The sequence below is a fragment of the Battus philenor genome, unplaced genomic scaffold, assembly GCF_028537555.1.
Source record: "Battus philenor isolate CCGP_79_NKW_IND1 unplaced genomic scaffold, ilBatPhil1.0.hap1 SCAF_24, whole genome shotgun sequence".
NCBI lineage: Eukaryota > Metazoa > Arthropoda > Insecta > Lepidoptera > Papilionidae > Battus > Battus philenor.
In genome coordinates this window covers 102,743-122,905 of record NW_027181687.1, presented here as the reverse complement: position 1 = coordinate 122,905, position 20,163 = coordinate 102,743, and the positions used below count along the sequence as shown (strand labels likewise).

The following is a 20,163-nucleotide window of genomic DNA, read 5'->3' as shown; positions in this document are numbered from 1 at the left end:
CTGCGCCGGCCAGGTCGCGGGGAGCTCGCCGTTCCTCTCTTCTGTGCAAGAGAACAGAAACAATAATCGTGAGCGGTAATGCGATACGACGGCGGTCGGCATTGTGCGCGGCCGCCAGCGCCGGACGCGAACAATGCGCACAAAAAGAGATTCCCAACAAACATAATTGTGTTTTTGTACCTCATTCAATAGCGCTTTGTAATACAAAAACTTGTTGTGGAAAGAGTCGCGTTTGGGCGGCGGGCCAATGGCGCGCCTGGGCGGGGCCGGCGCGAGCGGGACGCCGCGCGGGTCGCGTCCCGCTCGCGCTGCGCCGCAACAGTGTCGAGCGAGACGCCGCGCGGGGCGGCCGCGAGCAGCGAGTAGCGAGCGCGGTGCAAGTGCAGCGAGCGAGGTCGCGCGGTGATGTGCGCGGCGAGGCGCGCGTAGCCTCCCGCCCCTGCGAGTGCGAGCATGGAGATGTCGCTGCCGAGCGGCGTGGACGTGTCGCAGCTGGTGCAGCACCCGGTGCTGGCCGCGCTGCCGCCATTCTTCCTGCGCGCCTCCGAGCGATACCAGGTGCACTACACTTAACATTTTAATATCAAGCCCCTCCGATATAATCCAAGCCCAGGAGTACCTTCCGCCCCCCACCCCCATTAGGTGGATCGACGACACAATCAGGGTCGGGGGCTTTCACTGGATGCGGGCAGCGCAACACCAGTCCGTAGCGATCTTCGGTTCCCTCAAACTCATGCCCCGCAGTGCGCGCCCGCCGGCCGACAGGCATCAATAAATGACAACACGTCAGCCAACTGCGAGCAAAACATTTACATCGCGGCGGCTACATTTATTTCGACAACATCTACAAATTTACCTGACTTTCTGTCTGTAGCCTTGTTAGCCTTGTTAGGCGCCGTGTGTTGACTTGTACTCGGCTCCCGGTTTAACAACACTGTTGTGTTGTAAATGTATAGTTAGAAACGCGTGTAGATATTCCAAACAAATAAATAAGTTATTTCTAAAATTTTGTCGGTCGAGTATTTTGATTGTGTGGTAGCGGCTGGTCTGGCTCGCGGCTCGTGCTGAGCGCGTTCATTCAGCGGCGACTTTAAGCTCGGTCCGACGTGCCGACGCGGCCGCGGGCCAGCCGGGCCAGCGAGGAGCTGCGAAGCGGACCGGCCGCGCGGGGCCCGGTGACCCAGTTTGGAAGCTACAGGGCGCTTCTAATGCGTTGATCCGGTCGAAGGAAAGTCTCCGGGCGGGCAGAGCGGTGGGGCGCCGGCGCGAGCGCTTGTCCGGACTCCAGCCGACGGAGGAAGTGACCAGAAGCCTCACTTCATTAAAAAGTTTCAGTGCGGCTGTCGTCCGCAGCGCTGCTCAGTGTTGGCTGAGTAATTAATGCGCGTGGACGCTCCGCGCGGGCGGTGCGATGCCGACATTGGGCCGGCAGTGCAGGCCGGCGGCAGGTCGAGGCAGCTTCAACAGTCGAGTGTCGCGTCTGTGCGACATGCTTGTATGAGCTATGAGTACATGGTCCAGGCAACGAGCAGGCAGCCCGCGCAGGACTTCAGGCAACTGCTTCGTCAGTCAGACTTGTGCCGTTCGGTTTTTTCGCAGTGTGTTAATAATAGTTAGTACAAACTTACGCAATTAATTACTTATGATTCTTTAAAATAAATTTTTAAATGTGGGAACAAACTTTAAATACTGTAAACAGTATTATTCAAAGGACACGCGTACAGTGCGGGCAGGATTTCCCAAGATCTGTGACAATCATCAGCGGCAATATCCGGACGACGCGGCCGTGTTTTGTGAAACAATCAATAAAATGTTGAAACTTAAGGACTGTCCTTTGCCGTCGGCAACGCTGCCGGAGCTGGAAAAATCTTCAGAAGCGTGTCCACAAAGCGCGACAAGCCGCCGCCGCTCACACACACATTGTCTTTAACGACTGCACGCCACTCACAACGCAACTCAGTAGAATCCTGTCACCTTTTTTTACCTGTGAAAACAACAACAAATAGGAATGACATTAGCGTAACTAAGTGTCGATTGCAAATGTTCACTCATAGCGTTATGTTCACTTGCAAATATTTGCTAAAGCAATGGGCTACAACCAAATTATCTGTCTACAATTTTAACGTCAAAATAAGCCATAAAAATGTCTAAAAGAAATTGAGGTTTAAATATCTCCCCGTTGAAGGGTCGGTGGAGGGAGAGGGAGCATTTTTCCGTTTTGCGGATATTCGTTACTAACTGCGTTCTAACGATCAGACGTTTACAAAAATGAATGACGTCGTTTTACAAAGCGGCCGAGCGGAGTTGGCTGCAGCGCACACAATCGTCCGCGCGATAAAGATAAGCTTCGCTAAGGGACGCGGCGGACTTGTCCTGCAGGCAGGTCGGTGCTGCGCTTGTGATGTCAATCAAATTGAGACGATCAGCTCCGACGAACGCAGTTTGCAATTTGTCGGTGGTTTCGGCAAAAGTTGGTGAATGACGTCAGTGAATGTGCTGCAGCGATTAGCGGAGGGAGGTAAGCTGTCGCCCGCGCGCGTTTCGCGAGGAATATGAAAGCCAGAAGTGATCGAATTGTTTACTACAGTTACATAAACTCCAACGGAGGCCGCATACAGTTTACAAGGTTGACGCTTTGGCGATTTGTCGAATTGGAATTTAGACGCGCAACAGATTAACAAAGAGGTACTGCGGTAGCAGACAGCAACGCGGGTCGTGAGCACCGCGAGTGGGTCGAAACTTCTCGCAAATCACGGGGAACTGAAATTAAAACGCGCACAGAGAGCGCACGCACTGTCGTCCGACAAATTAAAGAAGGATCTTCGCAGCCTTAGCCTTGATATTCAGTTTCGGTTGGGCCACCTTTGTTACAACACGTCCCGCGCGAATGCCAAGTTTGTGTAGGAGTGTTTCAAAACAAATAACGCCCAGTTTTGCACCCGGCTGATGTGATCAAGCACAACAGATTCTGCAACAACTCCTGCAACGGTACGACCAGGTCGATGGTACCGGCTGCGTTGCGTCAGCGAGCGCACCGGGCTGTGCAACCGTCTCGTTTCTTAGATTCACAAACTACTAACAGTATTTAAAAATACACAGTATTGGTGTTGACGTATGTACACGCACGGTAAGCAACCTGCTCGTTGTGATCGCGACTTGGGTTGAAGTGAAATTTTAAATGCGTAAACCGCAATCACTTTCTTGCAGGGAAAGGATTTAAGATTATTAGTTTAATTTTAGCGATTTTATTAGCAAATTCAATTATGGAGTGTGTATCTGGGGAACATTGTTTCATCTTATAACAACAAAAAGAAGGTTGTAGAGCTGTCTGCTGGCAACAGGTCCCAAAGCGACGCAATTCTACAGGCACGTGTCTTCGAGCTGCGTGACTACACCCGACCGGCCGGCGCGAGCTCGCAGCCGACGGAGATCAACAGACGTCAGCGGACTCGTCACAGTCCTCTGCTATCGCACTGCTCACGTGCAGCTGACGAACTCGAAGACAAACGTACAAGTGATGAGCTGACCTCGCTCGGTGCTTCTGTAGCCAGCCCACGAAACTTGCGGACAGGGAACTTCATAGCGGCGTGTCAACACAATAACCGGACAGAGACTGGCGCACAGGGGTCCGGCGGAGACGCTGGAGCTGGAGCTGGCCGCGGACGAGGACACGCGCGCACACGCAAAACCGCTTATTACTCTGGCCGTTGAGTGCAAATGCGATGTTTATCTGCAAGTGATTTAATTATCGAGTGAATACAAAGCGGCCGCGCGCCGCCGGGCCCCGAGCAGAATGAACCGACGATTAGTGACGCGGAGTTGAACTTGGCCAGCGCGAGCTGCCATCAAATTATCCTTCCCCACGATCCAGTTTGTGGTTTCAATTTTTTTCGGAGCTGTTCCTTATGAATGTTCGTATAAAATGTTTTTAATCACTAAACGAGAACTGCGGCACTCGGTTGCATTCGTCGCAGTACCGGTCGTGTAAACACATATTCAATATTTTGCGTAGATGCGCAGTCGTGTGGTCAGCGACGCGTCGCTATCGTGGTGCTGACGCGACGTTGACGCGGTGCTTTGTTTGCAGAGAACACCGAAGTGCGCGCGCTGCCGCAACCACGGCGTGGTGTCGGCGCTGAAGGGGCACAAGCGGTACTGCCGCTGGCGCGACTGCGTGTGCGCCAAGTGCACGCTCATCGCCGAGCGGCAGCGCGTGATGGCCGCGCAGGTGGCGCTGCGTCGTCAGCAGGCGCAGGAGGAGAACGAGGCGCGCGAGCTGAACCTGCTGTACGGCGCCCCGCCCCCGCCGCGCCGCTACCCCGAGCTGCCCGACGACGCGCCAGGTAGGTGCCGCTACCCGCCCGCACTCGCCCGCACGCGCCCGCACGCGCCCGCTCGCGCACACCGCCGCGCAACTCGGTGCGCCTGGGTACTCTACATTGAACGGCAATTAAAAAAATTTAATTGAAATATTTTCTATTTCGATTGACGAATAATCGCCACCCCCGCCCCGCGCCGCCCGCGACCCTTCAATCGTCCATTAACAGCAGCGCTAACAAGCGCGGGGACGCCGAGGGCGCCAATTACGCGCCTCCCGCCGCCCGTCGCCGCCGCCCGCCGTCACCGCTCACCGCTCACCGCTCACCGCTCGCCGCTCACCGCTCACCGCTCACCGCTCACCGCGCGCGGGCGAGCGCGAAGTGCCACTGCTATTTTGTCAGCTCACGGCGGACCAACTTTTTCCGGTGTCAAAAAAAGTTTCATACAAATCGAGTACTTTTTTTAAACAAAAAAACTCTGCGTCACGAACTCTGTGTTGAGTGATTTGTATCGCTTTTGTCACCCGACACCCGTGTACACCTTCACGAAGAAATGCTGGCTAATTGAATTAATTTTTGACGAATGCAGTCGCGACTCCCGGTGCCGAGATCACTTCCCGCGGCGTCTGTCAGTCGGTCTTTTTAAACCCATTACTGAGGTGATGGAACCAGGACTGCACCGGGTCACGCCCAACGCCACTGACCGTGTAAACCTGTGGATACGATCGCCTCACCGCAATATTCTATAGGTGTGCTAATTTGTTATTTGGGGCAAATACTAGTTTTAGCAACAAAAGTATGTGCCGGGGCCGCGCATGGCCGCAGGTCGTGCGAGGGTCGTGCGGGGGTCGTGCGGGGGTCGTGCCGAGGTCGTGCCGGCGTCGTGTCGCGGCGCGCGGAGGCTCCGCGGCTGGCTACAGTACCGAGCGCGCAGTAATTACGCGCGTTACCTTTCATTCAGTTTCCTTTCATTGAGGGTTAATCCCCGTTTAAGACTGTAATACATTTAGCGGGGCGGCGGCGGCGGCGGCGGCGACGGCGCGCGGAATTAATTAAGAGCGCGGCGCGCGAGCTCGCTGCTTTGCTTTTCGGCTGTCGCTCGGCTTTTGAGCGAATTCAATTTAAGTTTACTTTGTCGCGCGAGCCGTGCTGCGGGCGCGCAGGCACACGTGCACACACGTGCACACACGCGCACACGCACGCACACACGCGCACACACGCGCACACGCACGCACACACGCTGCGGTATCTTATTAAGCAATCCTAACGAACGAACCGTGCGACGGCCACTTGTCCGGATGGCGTCCGATGCGACGCTGCTCACTGAAACTATCGGCAACTATTCTCTTTCCTTTTTATTTAAACAATTATTTAGAAAAGGAAATTATTATGCAAATTATTTTAACTATTTTTTATAATCCCTCGCTCAGGAACGATTTCGTGTAGGTTCTACTCGATACTATTAATATAGAGCTGCGAGCTCTGAAACTTGCACTTTCTTTTACCCTGGACACGTTTCTACATCTACGTCGCACCGGCCGCACCGGCCGCAGCAGCTCGGGCGGCACGGACGCGCAGCGGGCTCACGTCAGCGAGCTGAAAAAATATGTCTGCTTGCCGCCGGGGCGCGAACACTACGCGTGACTATTTCATTAGAAATAATATTTTTCAAAGTTGCCAGTGAAAAGGTTCCCTCAAAGCCTTGCAAAGGAACAAAGCGCGCGGCGCGGCGGGGCGCGGGGGGCGCGCGGGCGGGGGCGGCGTGAAAGGAAACAACAGTTGTGGTTAGTTCACACCCCTGTTCACGCTCCTGAACCTTTTCCTCTCAATTTGATGTAATAACACAAACATTTAGAGCCCCTTTCATGTGGAGTGGCCGCGAGCGAGCGCGCGCTCCCGCCGCCGTGTCGCGTCGCGCCGACGTTCAAGTAGTCGTTGCTCGTTTAGTACGCGACGACTTGCCGCGACGACTTCACGCGACGACATCACGCAGTCGCGGCGACCTCGTCGCTGCGCTGCCTGGCAGTCCCGCGTCCACACCGCGACGACGCAGCTCATTTAAAACTATCAAAATGTCCCTCCCGATCGAGGGTTTCTACTTACTTCCAAATCGCGATCTCTGCGGTCCCAGGCGGCGACGCCGTCGCCTGCGAGCGGTCCCCGGGCTGGTGTAGTTAAAACATTTCAGTTTTATTTCGCGTTGATAATTAGAAGTAAAATTGGGACATTGCATTTTTGTTCGTCGAGTCAATATCATTGGACGTAATGGGAGTAGGAGGAAGTTTTAATCGGTTTTCTTTAGATGCCGTCAGAGAACTGACAAACAGCATTCGTGCGAAGAAAAATAAGGTCAGTCTCGGACGTTGAAACAGCTGGTGCAGCATATTGCGACTGCTTTTACAGTGTCGTCTCGTGGCACGCTGCGGCGGCGGGGCGCTGCTGCAATAAATATAGTTGTAGTTAAAGAAGACATGCACTGCTGTCACTCAATACGTGCAGACCATGTGTGCATACATCGTTTGTATGCTCAAGGTTGCTGCACTGTAAATGCCTCCAAGGTATTTCAAAGTTTATTAACAACCTAGTCCATATTATTTAAAAAAAATAGTACAGTTGAGTCTCCGTCGCCGCGCTCCTCGGGCTTTGTACATTTATTATCTGAGCAGGCGGTAGACGTTTGAGTTCGAACTATATCTCTGTGTGCGGGGACTTTATACCTCGTCGTTCTTAAAGCCGAGGTTCTGCTTACAAAATTGTTCTCTGAAATTTTTATTTTCTGTTGTAAGCTAGAATATAATCAAAACGTTGGATAAAAAAGAAAAAAAAACCAATGCACTCCAGCGCCTGCACTGCGGCGAAAAGCGAAGCGAGTGGACAAAAAGTCCGACACATCGTCGGACTCAATTCGTTATCGGAACGAGTGCCCGCCGCGCGCCTTTTGGAAATGTTTCCAGCGATGTCGAGGCGCTGCGCTCGGACGATTGTCGCAAACTCAGCCCTACTTGATAATCACCGGGGCAGGCGGTGCTCTGATACTCACTCCACCTCCAGCGCATTAGAGGTTGGCTAGGAAATACTGTAGAGCCGTTCAAACGGGCAGCGTTTAAGAAGAAACTCAACGTACTCGCGTCACGAATCAGCACAGACAAACCGTTTGCAAACGAAGCGGTGCCTGCGATTCCGCTCCGAGCCATTGAATCAAAAACCAACACGCGTTCCGTTGAGACGCGGCGACAGCTCGCACGGAGGCTCGTGCGGCCATCGTCACCGCGCGAGCGCTACCAGAACGTTTGTCTCCGGCGCTGAAGCAGTTCTCAGCGGGGGCGAGCGCTTTGCAAACAGACAAAACCACCGGGTTAGACAAAAGTTAATTTGATAAACTATCAAAATTGTTGTGTGTGATTGTCAATAATCTTTGAAGTGAATGCACGCAGGCGGACGCTAAAAGTAAAATTGTTGAGTGTGCGGATTGTTTTGACAAATACAAGTGCTGCTATCATATCCATCAAACCGCAAAAGGGTAAATTTTGATAAAACATGTTCTAATTATGGATCTCAAACAAATGATCTCAAATAAAACAAAACACTCGCTCTGTAACAGCTGACGCGATCGTCGCCGTCGTTCACCTGATAAGCCTGTCGACTGAACGGCTTCATTAGGTCGCGCTCCTTCTGCGGCGCCGCGGCCGCTGCGCCGCATATATTCATCTAATCGGTTCTCGCTCGGGCCCAGCTATCGTTTGGAAACGTCGATTTTCCTGAGGCGCGTAAACGTATTTGAATTTAATTCGAGAAGTACAACCGCGCGGCAGTGCTCAATGCACGCGCTCTTCATGTCTTTCCCGATTTTCACTTCAAGGTTATTGACTCGATTTCAAAAAAACCATTCATCCCTTCCGGTGCGAGGCATCGCTTGATTTGTTGTTTGTTGATTGTTATTTGTTATCAACAGACAAAACTAACACAAAGGCGGCGGCCTCCTCTTTGCTTTGCTCGAAGGAAGTGTCGATCCATCAGTGCTGGCCATTTACACGTTGTTGTTGAACTAGTTGACATGACTGAGCCTGCACTTTATGTCGTTACTGCCGTTGACTTTGAAGCAGCGGAGCACTGGCGGCGCTGCGTGCAGACCTCACTGCGCGGTGCGTCGACAAGCCCTCGGCTATTACGCGTTTTTATTGGATTGGGAAACGGCGAGCTTTCACGTCGCCGGCAGTCCGTTGTGGCCGCGCCGGAATCACTTCTTCCTGAGAGGGGTCCTTAGCTTTAGCGCTGGCAGGCTAATGTTGAATCATTTTGAGAAATCCTAGAGCTGCTGTTTCTACGAAACAATAAAGATCAAAAGATCGATGCGCTTCACTAATGGCGCCCTGACTTGACTCGCTGCGGTCACTTCAGGGCAACACTGTGTGTGCCGCGGAGTCAGGCCAGTCCGCGCTGACGTCGTGTGGCGGCGTGTGGCGGCGTGTGGCGGCGTGCCTGTCCACGTCGGGCGGGTGCGTCGTATAATGTTACTTCGGTGCTAGTGCAGCGAGCGACGACTGCGCCTGCAAACTAGATAGAACTTGCATGTCTCTTGGCGGGCGCGGCCGGATGCCACGGGAGGCGCGCGTGATGGCAGCTGACACATTAGATGCGCCGCGATGCGTCGACACGCGTCGGCATTCCTTGCGGGGAGATCCCCGCGCGTCTTGATTAGGAGGGGGCGGTGCGGTGCTGAAACGCTTTCGGAATGTGTGACGGGCGAGCTCGCCGTGCGCCGCGTGTGATTCAGCCGCTGCACAAGCAGGACGCTGCTGGCAGCACACGCTGATAGAACAGCGTTGCTCCGGCGCGGACCATTCCACACTGCGCAGCCTCGTCTCCTGCAAGGCGTTCGCGGCGTACTGCCGGCGCTTTGTCCGGGAAGCGGCCGAACGCGAGGCTGCTGTACAAAGTAAAGTGTTCCGGCGTGCCCAGTCAGCTCGGAGGTCGCCGTGTCGCAAGGCGAGCGTGTAACGTCGGACGCGCGCTGAACAGATAGTGTGCGAAATGGACCGCGACGTGTGCGGGCCGCAGCCGGCACGTGCGCGGTTAATTGCACTTAAACTATTACCGAAATTAAGGAAGGCTGCAAGTGAGGGAGGCGCGCAACGATCCGCCCGGGGGCGGCCGGGAATGCCTATAAAGTTCTTTTATTGTGTTTCCGTGGAGAAGATGCGTTCAGAGTATCGAGTGGCGAGAGGCCGCGTCCTCGACTTAATTGAATGTATTGGAGCGCGAGGGCCCGCGGGATCGCTGCGGAGCGCGCCTCGTTACCGCGCGCAAACATTTTTGATCTCATGCCTTTAAACATCCGAGGACACGCGCGCCCCCGCCCCCCCGGCGCACGCCCCCGCGCCGGGAGCACGATCCGATACCATTTATGTGTGAAGTGGTCTCGAGGCGCGCGTCTCGCTCGCACGCGCGCCCTCCCGCATCCTTCGCTCGCGGGATGCGACCTGCCCGCTGCCCGCTGCCCGCTGGCCGCTCATTGTGCGAGCGGATAACGAACTTCTCACGATTCAATGGAACGCTCGAAGGGTTGAGTGGAGGCGGCGGGCAGCGCAGTTAGTCGCGCGGTTACACGACTGAACGGCCCCGGCGGCCCCGGCAGCCCCGGTCACTCGCGGCGCTGGCCACTCGAGCGCATAATTACGAGATGTTTCAAAACTGGTCGCGCGGGGCGGCCGCAGTTTATTCAGCCGGGCGCGCCTCTCACCGTCAAATTACTGCGGGTCCGGCGCCGATAATTGTACTTGTGTCCGTCGATGAGATTCGTATCATGTTCCCGGTCGAGCAGGGGTCGTTACAAGTGGCGCGGGGGCGCGGGGGCGCGGGGACGCGCGGCCGCAGGTAGAGACTGGTGCGCGCACGGACGTGGCTGCGCGTGGTGCACCGCGCGGTGCAGGCGCTGCAGCGCGGTGCACGGCGGCCGCTTCCAGCCGCCGGAGGCAGCGGTTCCTCTCCCCGTTGCGAGGTGAGGGTGCTGAGGGTGCTGAGGGCGCGGAGGGCGCGAAATGATCCCGCGGCGTAATGCGACCCGCGGCTTGTACGATTTCTTACGTTTTTATTAAAAACGGCGGCGCGCGCTCTTTTTTTCTGCGCGACTTGATTACACGGCGCGCGGGGTGTCGGCTTACGCGGCGGGCGCCCGCGTCTCTGCGTTCGCTGCGTGTTATTGGAGTCAGTTATTTGCCGGCGGGAAGGCCGCAGCGAGCAGCGGTCGCGCTACCGCTTTGAGAGATGCGTTTCCACAGCGAGCGACCCCGACCTCCTTGCGAAGCAATGCAAAGCGTTTCGCTCGCTGCTCGACGACAAAATAAGCTTTCCCGAAGTGCTACTGCGAGCGCTTACTTAAAAACGAAACCCTCGATATCTCTAAGCGTTACGTTAAACTCAAAACGTTTCCGTCTTCGAGAGCCGGAGTCGAACACCTTCTGTCGAAGGTGAGCGTGCGTGTTGTTGCTGCATTTACGCTGTTTAAAAAATGAAAACATTTTCCCAACATTTTCTATTATTTTTAATTAGAGGATCTGTAGAAGGTGTTACAATTTGAAGTTCTAGTGCTAACACGTCGCAGACAAATTGTGTAAACAAAAATGCCATGCGCTGTTGCACGCAACGCCGGCAGCGCGGCGATTTAATTTCAGTAAAAGTGATTATCAATCTGCTAATAATTGTTCACGCGGCATTCGTTGACCAGATATTTTGAGCGAATACGAAAATGTCGACGGTGCGGTCGCGCCGTCACAATCGCATGTAAACACTGTCATCGAACGCAACCGTCCTGAAGCCAGAAGTCATAACGGTGAAAAGTTTCCGAGCTGATCTCCAAAAGTCGAACGTAAATCTAAACGTTAATAATATTAGTCTTGGAAAGCCGCTTGCGTCAGGACCGGCAAGGCAGAGGGCGCACAGGAATGTTGAAACGCACAAGCGAATGTGTCCCCGCGAGCTGTTCAGACGCCGACGGGCTGCGGTAGCGCCAGTCACTGTTCATGATACCTTTTGATGCGGCGGATTGATTTGCAGAGACCCCTTTGGTGTAAACACTTTGCGAAATTAATATTTTCGGTAGACTTGTAGTTAAAAAGCTCAAATTAATCAAAACTAGCAGAAGTGATGGTCCCGATAGCTTTATATTAGCTTTCTTTTTGTTAATCCTGCGCCTGTGGGCTAGTGACTACGTTGACACACATTTATAACAAATCTCTTTAGGTCACAACTGTTTCCACTTGCTGTACGATGGCTTTAATTCTTTCTTGTTTGGAAAGCTAGCCGGTCTGTCTTATTAAAATAGGGTACACTTGCATTAATAATAGCAGATTAAAGTTTTAATTTGCGATTAAAGTTTTGAAATCGTTTTTATGTTGGCAAAAAGGAGACACCGTCAACGTGAGTTTAGAGCGCGTGACGCAGTCGATGTCCCTCACACAATGTTTATGTAGAAGTTGAAACATAATAAGAAGGAGTTGAAATATAAAAAAGAAACTGCCTTTTATGTTTTCGGTTCTGTTGGTCCGATCCCCGCTAGCGATGAGAGATGAACATTTATCTGACCCGTGTTTTGTCGACGCTGTCGCATTTACTACTCTCGGTATTTGTTCTATCTATCGACGACGATAGTCTAACACGAGGAACAATCCAAGCGCAGCCTCGCACTGAACTATTCGGTTATCTAAAAACTCTATTCTTCGGCAGACTTGGCGACGTCATAAAGAACTGAAACTGGTGTTTTGAATATTGTGATCCCAACCGCAAGTAAATGTTACCGCAATGAATTTGCTTCAAATATTTACCCCTCGTGATACTAATTACATCTCGCACGGTGTACACTTAGCTGAAGTCAATAAAATCCGGGTCATTCTTCACAGCAATTTAAATTTGTTAAGCCGAGCCGTTCCTATATCCGGCGCAGGGTCGAGACGCTCGGTTTGAAATGAAGCCGCGGAACTGTCCTTTCGCTCGAAGCGCGTCTGCTTCACACCTGGGCCGGGCGCTGGCTTCTCGCTACAAAGTCCACGTTAATATATCAAAATAATATATTTTATAGATTCCTAGTGTTCACAACGAAGTACAGCCGCTCACCGGCGCGCAGACTGCGCCGCTGCACTTGAGCACTTTAAAATGAACTCCTTGGAAAGGAGAAGCTTTTCTCTCGGCACCAGTTTACTCCACTAATAAGGTAGAGCTGTCCCAGAATCTCTGCTCGGCCGCCGAATTTCGATATCTCTTAACCTAAATGTAAATCCAGTCGCTTTCATAAGAACATCTTTCGTACGCGTCGGGCAGGTGCTGCGCGGACAAGTCTCGACCGGCCTAACTTCAACGACCTCTGCAGTTCCACTTGTTTTGACTTATTTCCGGCGTCTACGCTCTTCCTTTCAAAAACCAAGTGCGGCAGCCATGTCTGTTCTAGACAAATAAACTATATTTTTAACATAGGCCAGTAATCTTTGTTAGTTTTCGTGAGCCTTACAATTCTCCTTTACGTTATTTATAAGTTTACGTTTATCATTTGAGAATCAACTGTGCCCGGCGACTGGACTAGTTTCTGAACATTAAACAAGTTCGATTGTTACGCCTGCTTAGTGAGTTAGCTGTCGGTGTAACATTCAAATAAATAAATAAATGGCGGCGGGTAAGCCTTCGCTAAGACACGAGCTTAGTTTTGAAGGAAAGCGGCGCGCGCTGCGAGACAGATGCGTTCTGTTTGCTGGCGCCTGGGCGACACAGAACTCGATGAACCAAAGTAAACCTCCTGAACCGTACATGCATCTACAGACTTTTGCGTTGCCGTGAAATCGAAATATCTTAAATAATTAATTAACGTTACACGCGTCGGTCGCGAAGGGAATGCACGCGGCGCCGGTGCGCTTGTACCGACTCTAAGCTGTATCGTTTCCACTAGTGTCAGCACGAAAGGAAACGTTTGATTAATACAAGTGAAGCAAGAGATTTTGCAATATATTAAGCAAATGTTGAGGAACCGGATGGAATGAAACAGGACTTTGAGTTTTGATTGTGCAGAGGAACGAGAACGTGCACTTAACAGACCGGCGACGGGCGACGTCAGGCGACGACGTCAAATAAATTTACCTATTTTTGCTAAGGTGTGTTATCGCATCGAAAAATAATTGTCGATACAATGCGCAGCTCGAAGGCCTCCCGTTGGTGTCGTGCGGCGAGCGCCCGCTACCGCGCCCGCTACCGCGCCCGCTGCCGCGCGAGCTGCAGCGAGAGACGAACACAAAGGGGCGCGGGCGCTGCTCGAGTGCGATCTAATTAATTTGTTTGCTCCAGTAATCCCTTCGATAGATCAATGAGCGGGTTCAAAAATTAATAAAACGCCCCCCGTGCGACCGGGCGTAGGGGCGCAGGGGCGTGAGGGGCGCGCGCGGGGCGCGGGGCGCGAGCAGCGATACAATTCCGCGTCTCTGTGCGCGACACCTATTATTCAGGGCGCGCGGGCCGCGTCTGACCTTAACGGCTCCGGCTAAAGTTTAAATTGAATTAATCACCGGCGCAGCGCGCGGGCCCCGCCAGGGCTGCCGCGCGCCGCGCTGCAACTGTCGGAGAGTGCCTTCCCTGCGCCGCGACACCGCGACCGCAGCGGCGCCGTGCGGCAGCCCTGGCGAGGGCGGCGGCGCATTGTCGGCGCCCCGGCGGCCGCTATTGTGCTCGTTTTAATCAAATTTGCTAAATACCCGACTGCGTCCGCGGCGGGGGACGATATTAACCCGCTTGCTTATGGACACGCGAGCTCGCCAATATTAATACCGCTCGGGAGCGAGGGGGCCAGCGCTTTTGTAACTCTGTTCTCTCGAACGCACGCGTGGGTCTGTCAACCTCAACGGGACGGCGCGGCGGCGCGAGGTGGCTCTAATCCTTCTTGTTTCGTCTCCGCACGTCTGTTCGAATCTGCGCTCGTGTCCGTTGAAAGAGTTTCAACCCGGCCGGGCCGGTCCGGCGGCGCGCGCTAATTAGCCGGCGGCGTCCCTCGCTTGTAATTAAGAGTTTTAATGCCTCCGCCGCCCCGCCGCCCCGCTGCCCCGCCGCCCTGCCGGCCCGCCGTGTCCGCGCGGGGATTTTTTTGTTTCGTTTCAGTGGTTTATTATGTTTATTAATTACTCTTTAGTCGTTTGAACTCGTTTAACTGCCCGGCCGCAGCGCTCGCCGCCGCCCGCCGCCGCCCGCCGGGGAGGCGGGGTCGCGACGAGCGCCTAGATATATAACAACGAAGTAGCTTAGCTCTAGACAAGAGCAAAAATCGTTCCGGCTTCGTACAGAGTACGTACTCTAGTGAGAGTCGAAGCAGCTTGCCAAGCCTCACCGATCCACTACAACGTACGAAGTGAAATAATAAATAGAACTAACGAACCCGAGGTCAGCCCGCGCCGCGCGGACAGCGAGCTGGTCGCGCCGCGGCGGTGCGCCCGCCGCCGGGACGTACACAATGCTCGCACAGCAGTAGTCGGCAGTAGTCGACCGCCGCGGCGTTCGAACCCATCCGCGACACTGCGCCGCACAATGGGTGACCGCGCCATCAGCGCCAGCCGCCGTTTATCTGGCGCACAATGCGGCAGGGCGGGCGGCGCGCATTGTTCCCGTAATTTATGTCCTCAACTACATTACACTGTGTTTCGAATCCAACCGAATTGTTGGCGCGCGACACCGCCCCGGCAATAACGCAGCCTGCCCGCACGCCGCCCGCACGCCGCCCGCACGCCGCCCGCACGCCGCCCGCACGCCGCCCGCACGCCGCCCGCATGTCGCTCGCATGTCGCTCGGTACACACGGCGATGCGTGCGATGCGTTTCTTGTACTGGATCTCGCACGCAGAGCAGTGCATGGAATATTGTCTAGCCCTGCGTACGGCGCTCCCCGCGCCTTTTGCGATGCAAACCAAACTTACATTAAAATAAACCCCTTGTGTGACGATCGCATTGCGCGCAGTGAGCGCATTGTGCGCGGCCGCGATGGTCGCGATGGTCGCGCGGGATGCAGAAGCATTGTGCGCGCAGCTGCCCGCCGCCCACTGAACTGAAAAATTCAGCCCTTTGACATCGAGCTCCGTACTCCTTTGGGTCTTAGAAAACGCGCCGAGGCATCTTGTGGAACCCTTTACTACACTGGATACTTACTTTTAATGGAAAACTAGCATTGCCTTCTTATCTTCGGAGCGCTGTGCATCTTAAAATAGATTTCTTCCGAAACAGAAACAGACAAAACAGTCTCGCTTAACTCTGCAGATTAAAATCCGTCGCTCGGAACTCTAAGCTGGGCTCGGGTCAAGTCGTCGATCGCGACTGCGACGCCCTGAGCTAGCGGCACGTTGTCTTAAGTTGCTCCTGCGCCGGCATATGTCGCGGGGCGGGGTTCATTGAATGCATTACCACGCGATCGTGCCCCAGACTTGACCAGCATCAACAGTGCTGCGGCGGATCAGAGATCGCCGCGGCTCAATCTGAAAGAATGCTGCGCGTTCCCAACCAGGTCACCGGACGAAGGCTTTCGCCAGCGCAGAGTTAGTTTCCACCGAAGAAGTTGTAGGGACAAGAATCTCAGCAATAATCCTGTTTTGTTGTCTTGTGCAGATGCGAATTTAATACGTTAACACAAACTTTAAGAGCGGCGCAAATCAAAAGTTGAGGTTAACTTTAGCACGTCGCACAAATCGCACAAATCGCACAAATCGCACTCTTCATGCAGCCGATACCTTCGCCGCCTGCGCGCCGCCGAGGATCTATTCTGCAGACGCGACGCGCGCGCGAGACGGGCGAGTTGTAGGGAACAGGAAACATTTCTTGTCGTTCACTCCGTCAGCTGAATGTATATAGAGAGTGATAACACATTTAATACGTTAGTAACCTTGCAATGTCACACAACTGATCAGTTTAAAAATATTTTAAAATTCGAAAACATGACCCATTCTTACGCAAATTGCATTACTTTCTGTAATTTTTCCAAAAGAAATCCGTTGCGGTCGCGGGCACCTACACAGCCACTTTAGACCTCGGCCGGCTCCCGACGAGCCCCCCCCCCCCCGCTGCTGCTTGCAGTCGGTTCAACCAGTTCGAACGTAGCCGTGCTAACGTCAGCTTAGTCCGTTTTGCTTTGCTGACATCGAGGCGCGCGGCGCGCGGCGGTCCGACGGGAAAATTAACTGAACATTCGTCAAATTCTGTTAATGATCATTTAGGCGTTAGGATACTGTGTACTAGTTACTGACCACGTGTTTTAACCCAGAGGTTCCAGATCATTTTTCTCAAAGAGCATTTTCAAAGTGCAGCTGGTTCCGGTCCCTGTAGCTACATGTCTATCACCTCGCAAAATTTGAGACAGTGTCAAGATTAGACCTAAGTGTGAAAATAAACGTCGCGTCCGAGTTTTTTAAAAAAAAACGTGCGACTTGATCGGTTAGTTAATGTACCAATCCGCTGTTACTCGTACTTTTTCGTTGGCCGATCAAAAAAGATTTTACAAGTGATTGTCGCTGGGTGAACTCAATCCAACATTTTAGTTGTTTACTACCGAACGAACGCTGCTAATTTTTCGTGAAATTCCGCTTACGGATATAGAACTACTATTTTTAAGTCATTCCTGCGCAGACCCCTTTGTGTCTCCCGTGGACCCCTGCAGGCTCACCTGGATCGCTTTCGGAACTTTCGTTTTAAGTGAAGCTTATGATAGTAATAATTCGACGATGCGATAAAAGCCGCATCTGATATTTTCGCAGGCGACGCAACTCGGATCTGTTGCTGTGATTAGAAAACAAATCAACAAATCCCACGCGGGCGCGTTGTTCTCGGGCCGGACGGGCGGCTATGCAACGCTTGTTCTCGGAAACAAGGAAATAGCAACAGCGGAGTGGTGCACCGGCATTTGTTCGTCGCGTTCGTTGGTTTGTTAAAAGTTCGAAAACAGCGCTCGAGCGGCGCAGCTCGCCGGGACACTCGGTCAAACGAACAGCCGCCTGTGTGACTGTGACAGGTGTGAAATTGTTGGGGCATTTTTCATACAGTTCCGCTTTGCACTGCGCGTATTTCATTGAGCCACAAAATAAAAAAATGCAAATTGCGGAATGCGGCCTCGAGATGCCGGCGGTGGTGCCTGGGCTTGTTGAACGCCGCGGAGCAGATTTCTTAAGACGAGTAGGTCCGACGCTTGTTACAACAATTTTACTTGAGGCATAGATTAAGAAATGGATCAACGTAAGGAACAATAAATGTTTTATGAGTAGTTTGTTCAATTTTTGGTATTCCTTATACGGCTGGCGTCGCCACTGCGCGCGTGCGGTCCCGGCAGCGGTGTCACAGCATCCATCGACGTGTCTTATTCATTTCTTCACTTGCGTGAGCCGAGCCAACACAAGGTCAAATAGAAACACGTACGATTGGGGATCGGAACGCACGATCTGCGGCCGCGGGGCCCGACGGCGCGCTCTTTACTAATAAATAAAACTTCATAAACGCGGCGAGGGGAGGTACGGAACGCGCAGCTCGCACGCAGCGGGCACGCAGCTCGCACGCAGCGGCACGCAGCGGCTCCGCTGTAGGCGATTTGATGAAGTTAAATCTCCCGCAAACCTAAAACTCGTTATCGGCCGCGGAGAGCACTTCGGCCCCGTTTAATAAAATCAATGCACACGTGAGGCGACGGCGCGCGGGGCGCGGGGCGCGGGCGGGGGCCGGGGCGTCCTCCCGCGCCGCAACAACAATAAGTTGAGCCATTAAATTCTCACAAGCGACTGAAAACGCCGCGCTTTCTAATTGCTGCGCACAATGACGCGAGTGGGGTCGGCGCCGCGGCACGCCCGCTGCCGGCCGCGCCGCACACGCTCCGGCACCGCTTCAGCGCTGACTCCGCTCGGCTCATCTCTGAGTCAGCAGGACTCTTTGTCGTATTACGAGACGAGCCGGGAGCGAGCTGCGTGCGAGCTGTCGCCCAGTACGCGGAGTACATTTTAGTATATTTTGCACTTTGTTGTGTCCCGCCAGCCTCCGACTTGTGCAGGCATTGACTTTGCTTTGTTTGTTACAGTGCAGAAACGTGCGCGGCTGGCAGACGTGTGCTCCAGCCCGTCGCCGCCCGCCGACACCAACCACGCCCACGCCGGCCACGCTGTGCACGCGGCCGATACGCCCACGCCGCCTCCGCGCTCGCCCTCCGACCACGAGCTCGACGTGGAGGAGGAGCTCGAGGATCACTCGGAGGCTTCACTTACCCCGGAAAACCTGTCTATGAAAGGCAGAAACGATGACCTCACGGTCAAAAAGGAGGACGACGACAAGTGGGAGAGCCCCGACGTCAAATATAAGTACCGGCAGAGGAAAGCCGAGCTCCCGGAGCCGGCGCCGGAGGAGCCCGCGCCCTTCCAGAAGTCGCCGGTCGACGTGCTCACCAAGGTGTTCCCGCGGCGCGGGCGGCACGAGATCGAGGCGACCCTGGCGCGCTGCCGCGGCGACGTCGTGGCGGCCATGGAGGCGCTGCTGGGCGGCGACGCCTGCCACGCGGCGCCGGAGCCCTGCGCGCACAGCCACCACGCGCGCTCCGCCTTCTCGCCGCTGTCGGGTCCGGGCTTCAAATTCTCGCCGTCGCGCCGCTTCCTCACGCCGCCCTACAGCGGCACCGGCTACCTGCCCACGCTCATCCGGCCGCCGCCCGAGTACGCGACCGCCTTCCTGCCGCCGGGCGAGGCGCTGTACGCGCGCGCGCCGCCCGCCTCGCCGCGCTCGCCCGGCTCGCCGCGCTCGCCCGCCTCCGACCGCACCAACGAGCTGTCGGAGTAGCGCGCGCCCATCTGCGCCCATGTGCGCCCATGTGCGCCGAGCTGCGCGCGGTTCGTTCCATTGGCTCCACGGAGCCGCATGTAAATACTTAGTGGTTAATAGAGGAGAGCGGCGGCCCGCGCCGCGCTTAGTTTAAACTAAAATACAGTTCGTTGCGACCTTGCGACCTTAGTGTTCAGTAGGTAGACTGCGCCGGAGGACGGACGGCAGCCTCTGTATGTGCCCAATAAACATAAATATATACACAACAACTGTTTCTTTGCGCCGCGCAACCTGCCCCTGACCTTTTCCCCCTTTCCTCTCTCTCTATTCCCTGTACTGCAAGACTCCCCTAACAATGTGCTCATATTTGCATTGTAAAAGACAGAGCTTTTTTATCTGGCTGCCTCTGCTACCGAAGAGGTATTTGCACACTCTGCCGGTCGCAGGCGGCAGGGCGGCAGGGCGGCAGGGCGGCAGGGCGTGGAGGGCGCCTGGCCCGAAGAGCTCGAGCTGCTACATACTGCTGTGTCACCGGATTGGGCGGTACCTACCATTGCAATGGCTCGCAATGTTTCGCAAAATATATTTTGTTTATTACACTTTATCGAATCGTTTTTGGTTTGTAGCGGGTATTTTGGTACCTCTGTGGTTTAAACGAGAAAAGAATATTGCTGCATTTATTTCATCATTCTAATCGCAAATAATATTGTCAGTCTTAACAAAACATATCAGCCACAACATAACTAGCTGCGGCCGCCGGCTGCGGCTGCACGTCTCGTCTACAAATCGGCTCGTCGAGTGCAGACGGACAAGACGCTTCGTTTATTTAATGAAAAACATGGCGGCCCCGTCTCCGCTGTGTAACTTCAAAAATCGAAACTTTTCTTACTGAATAAGTGAAATAAATATATTGTTAAATTAAAATATTGTTTATGTTCCAATTATTTTGCAGTACAAAAGTAAGGTTTGCTGGCTACAGCCGTGGCAAAATGCGACACGCACATAAAGATGTGGTTACATACTTTGTTAATGACGTTATGACGTTAAGT

At 53.9% G+C, this 20,163-nt stretch overlaps 1 protein-coding gene across 1 annotated transcript; it reads left to right on the top strand.

Annotated features, from left to right (window-relative positions):
• Positions 1 to 453: 453 nt before the first annotated feature.
• Positions 454 to 19,350, top strand: dmrt99B (doublesex-Mab related 99B). Its single transcript, XM_068768089.1, has 3 exons — positions 454 to 558; positions 4,088 to 4,343; positions 18,384 to 19,350. Exons 1-3 carry the CDS (start codon positions 454 to 456, stop codon positions 19,130 to 19,132), a joined length of 1,110 nt encoding a protein of 369 aa, XP_068624190.1. The 3' UTR covers positions 19,133 to 19,350.
• Positions 19,351 to 20,163: the final 813 nt, after the last annotated feature.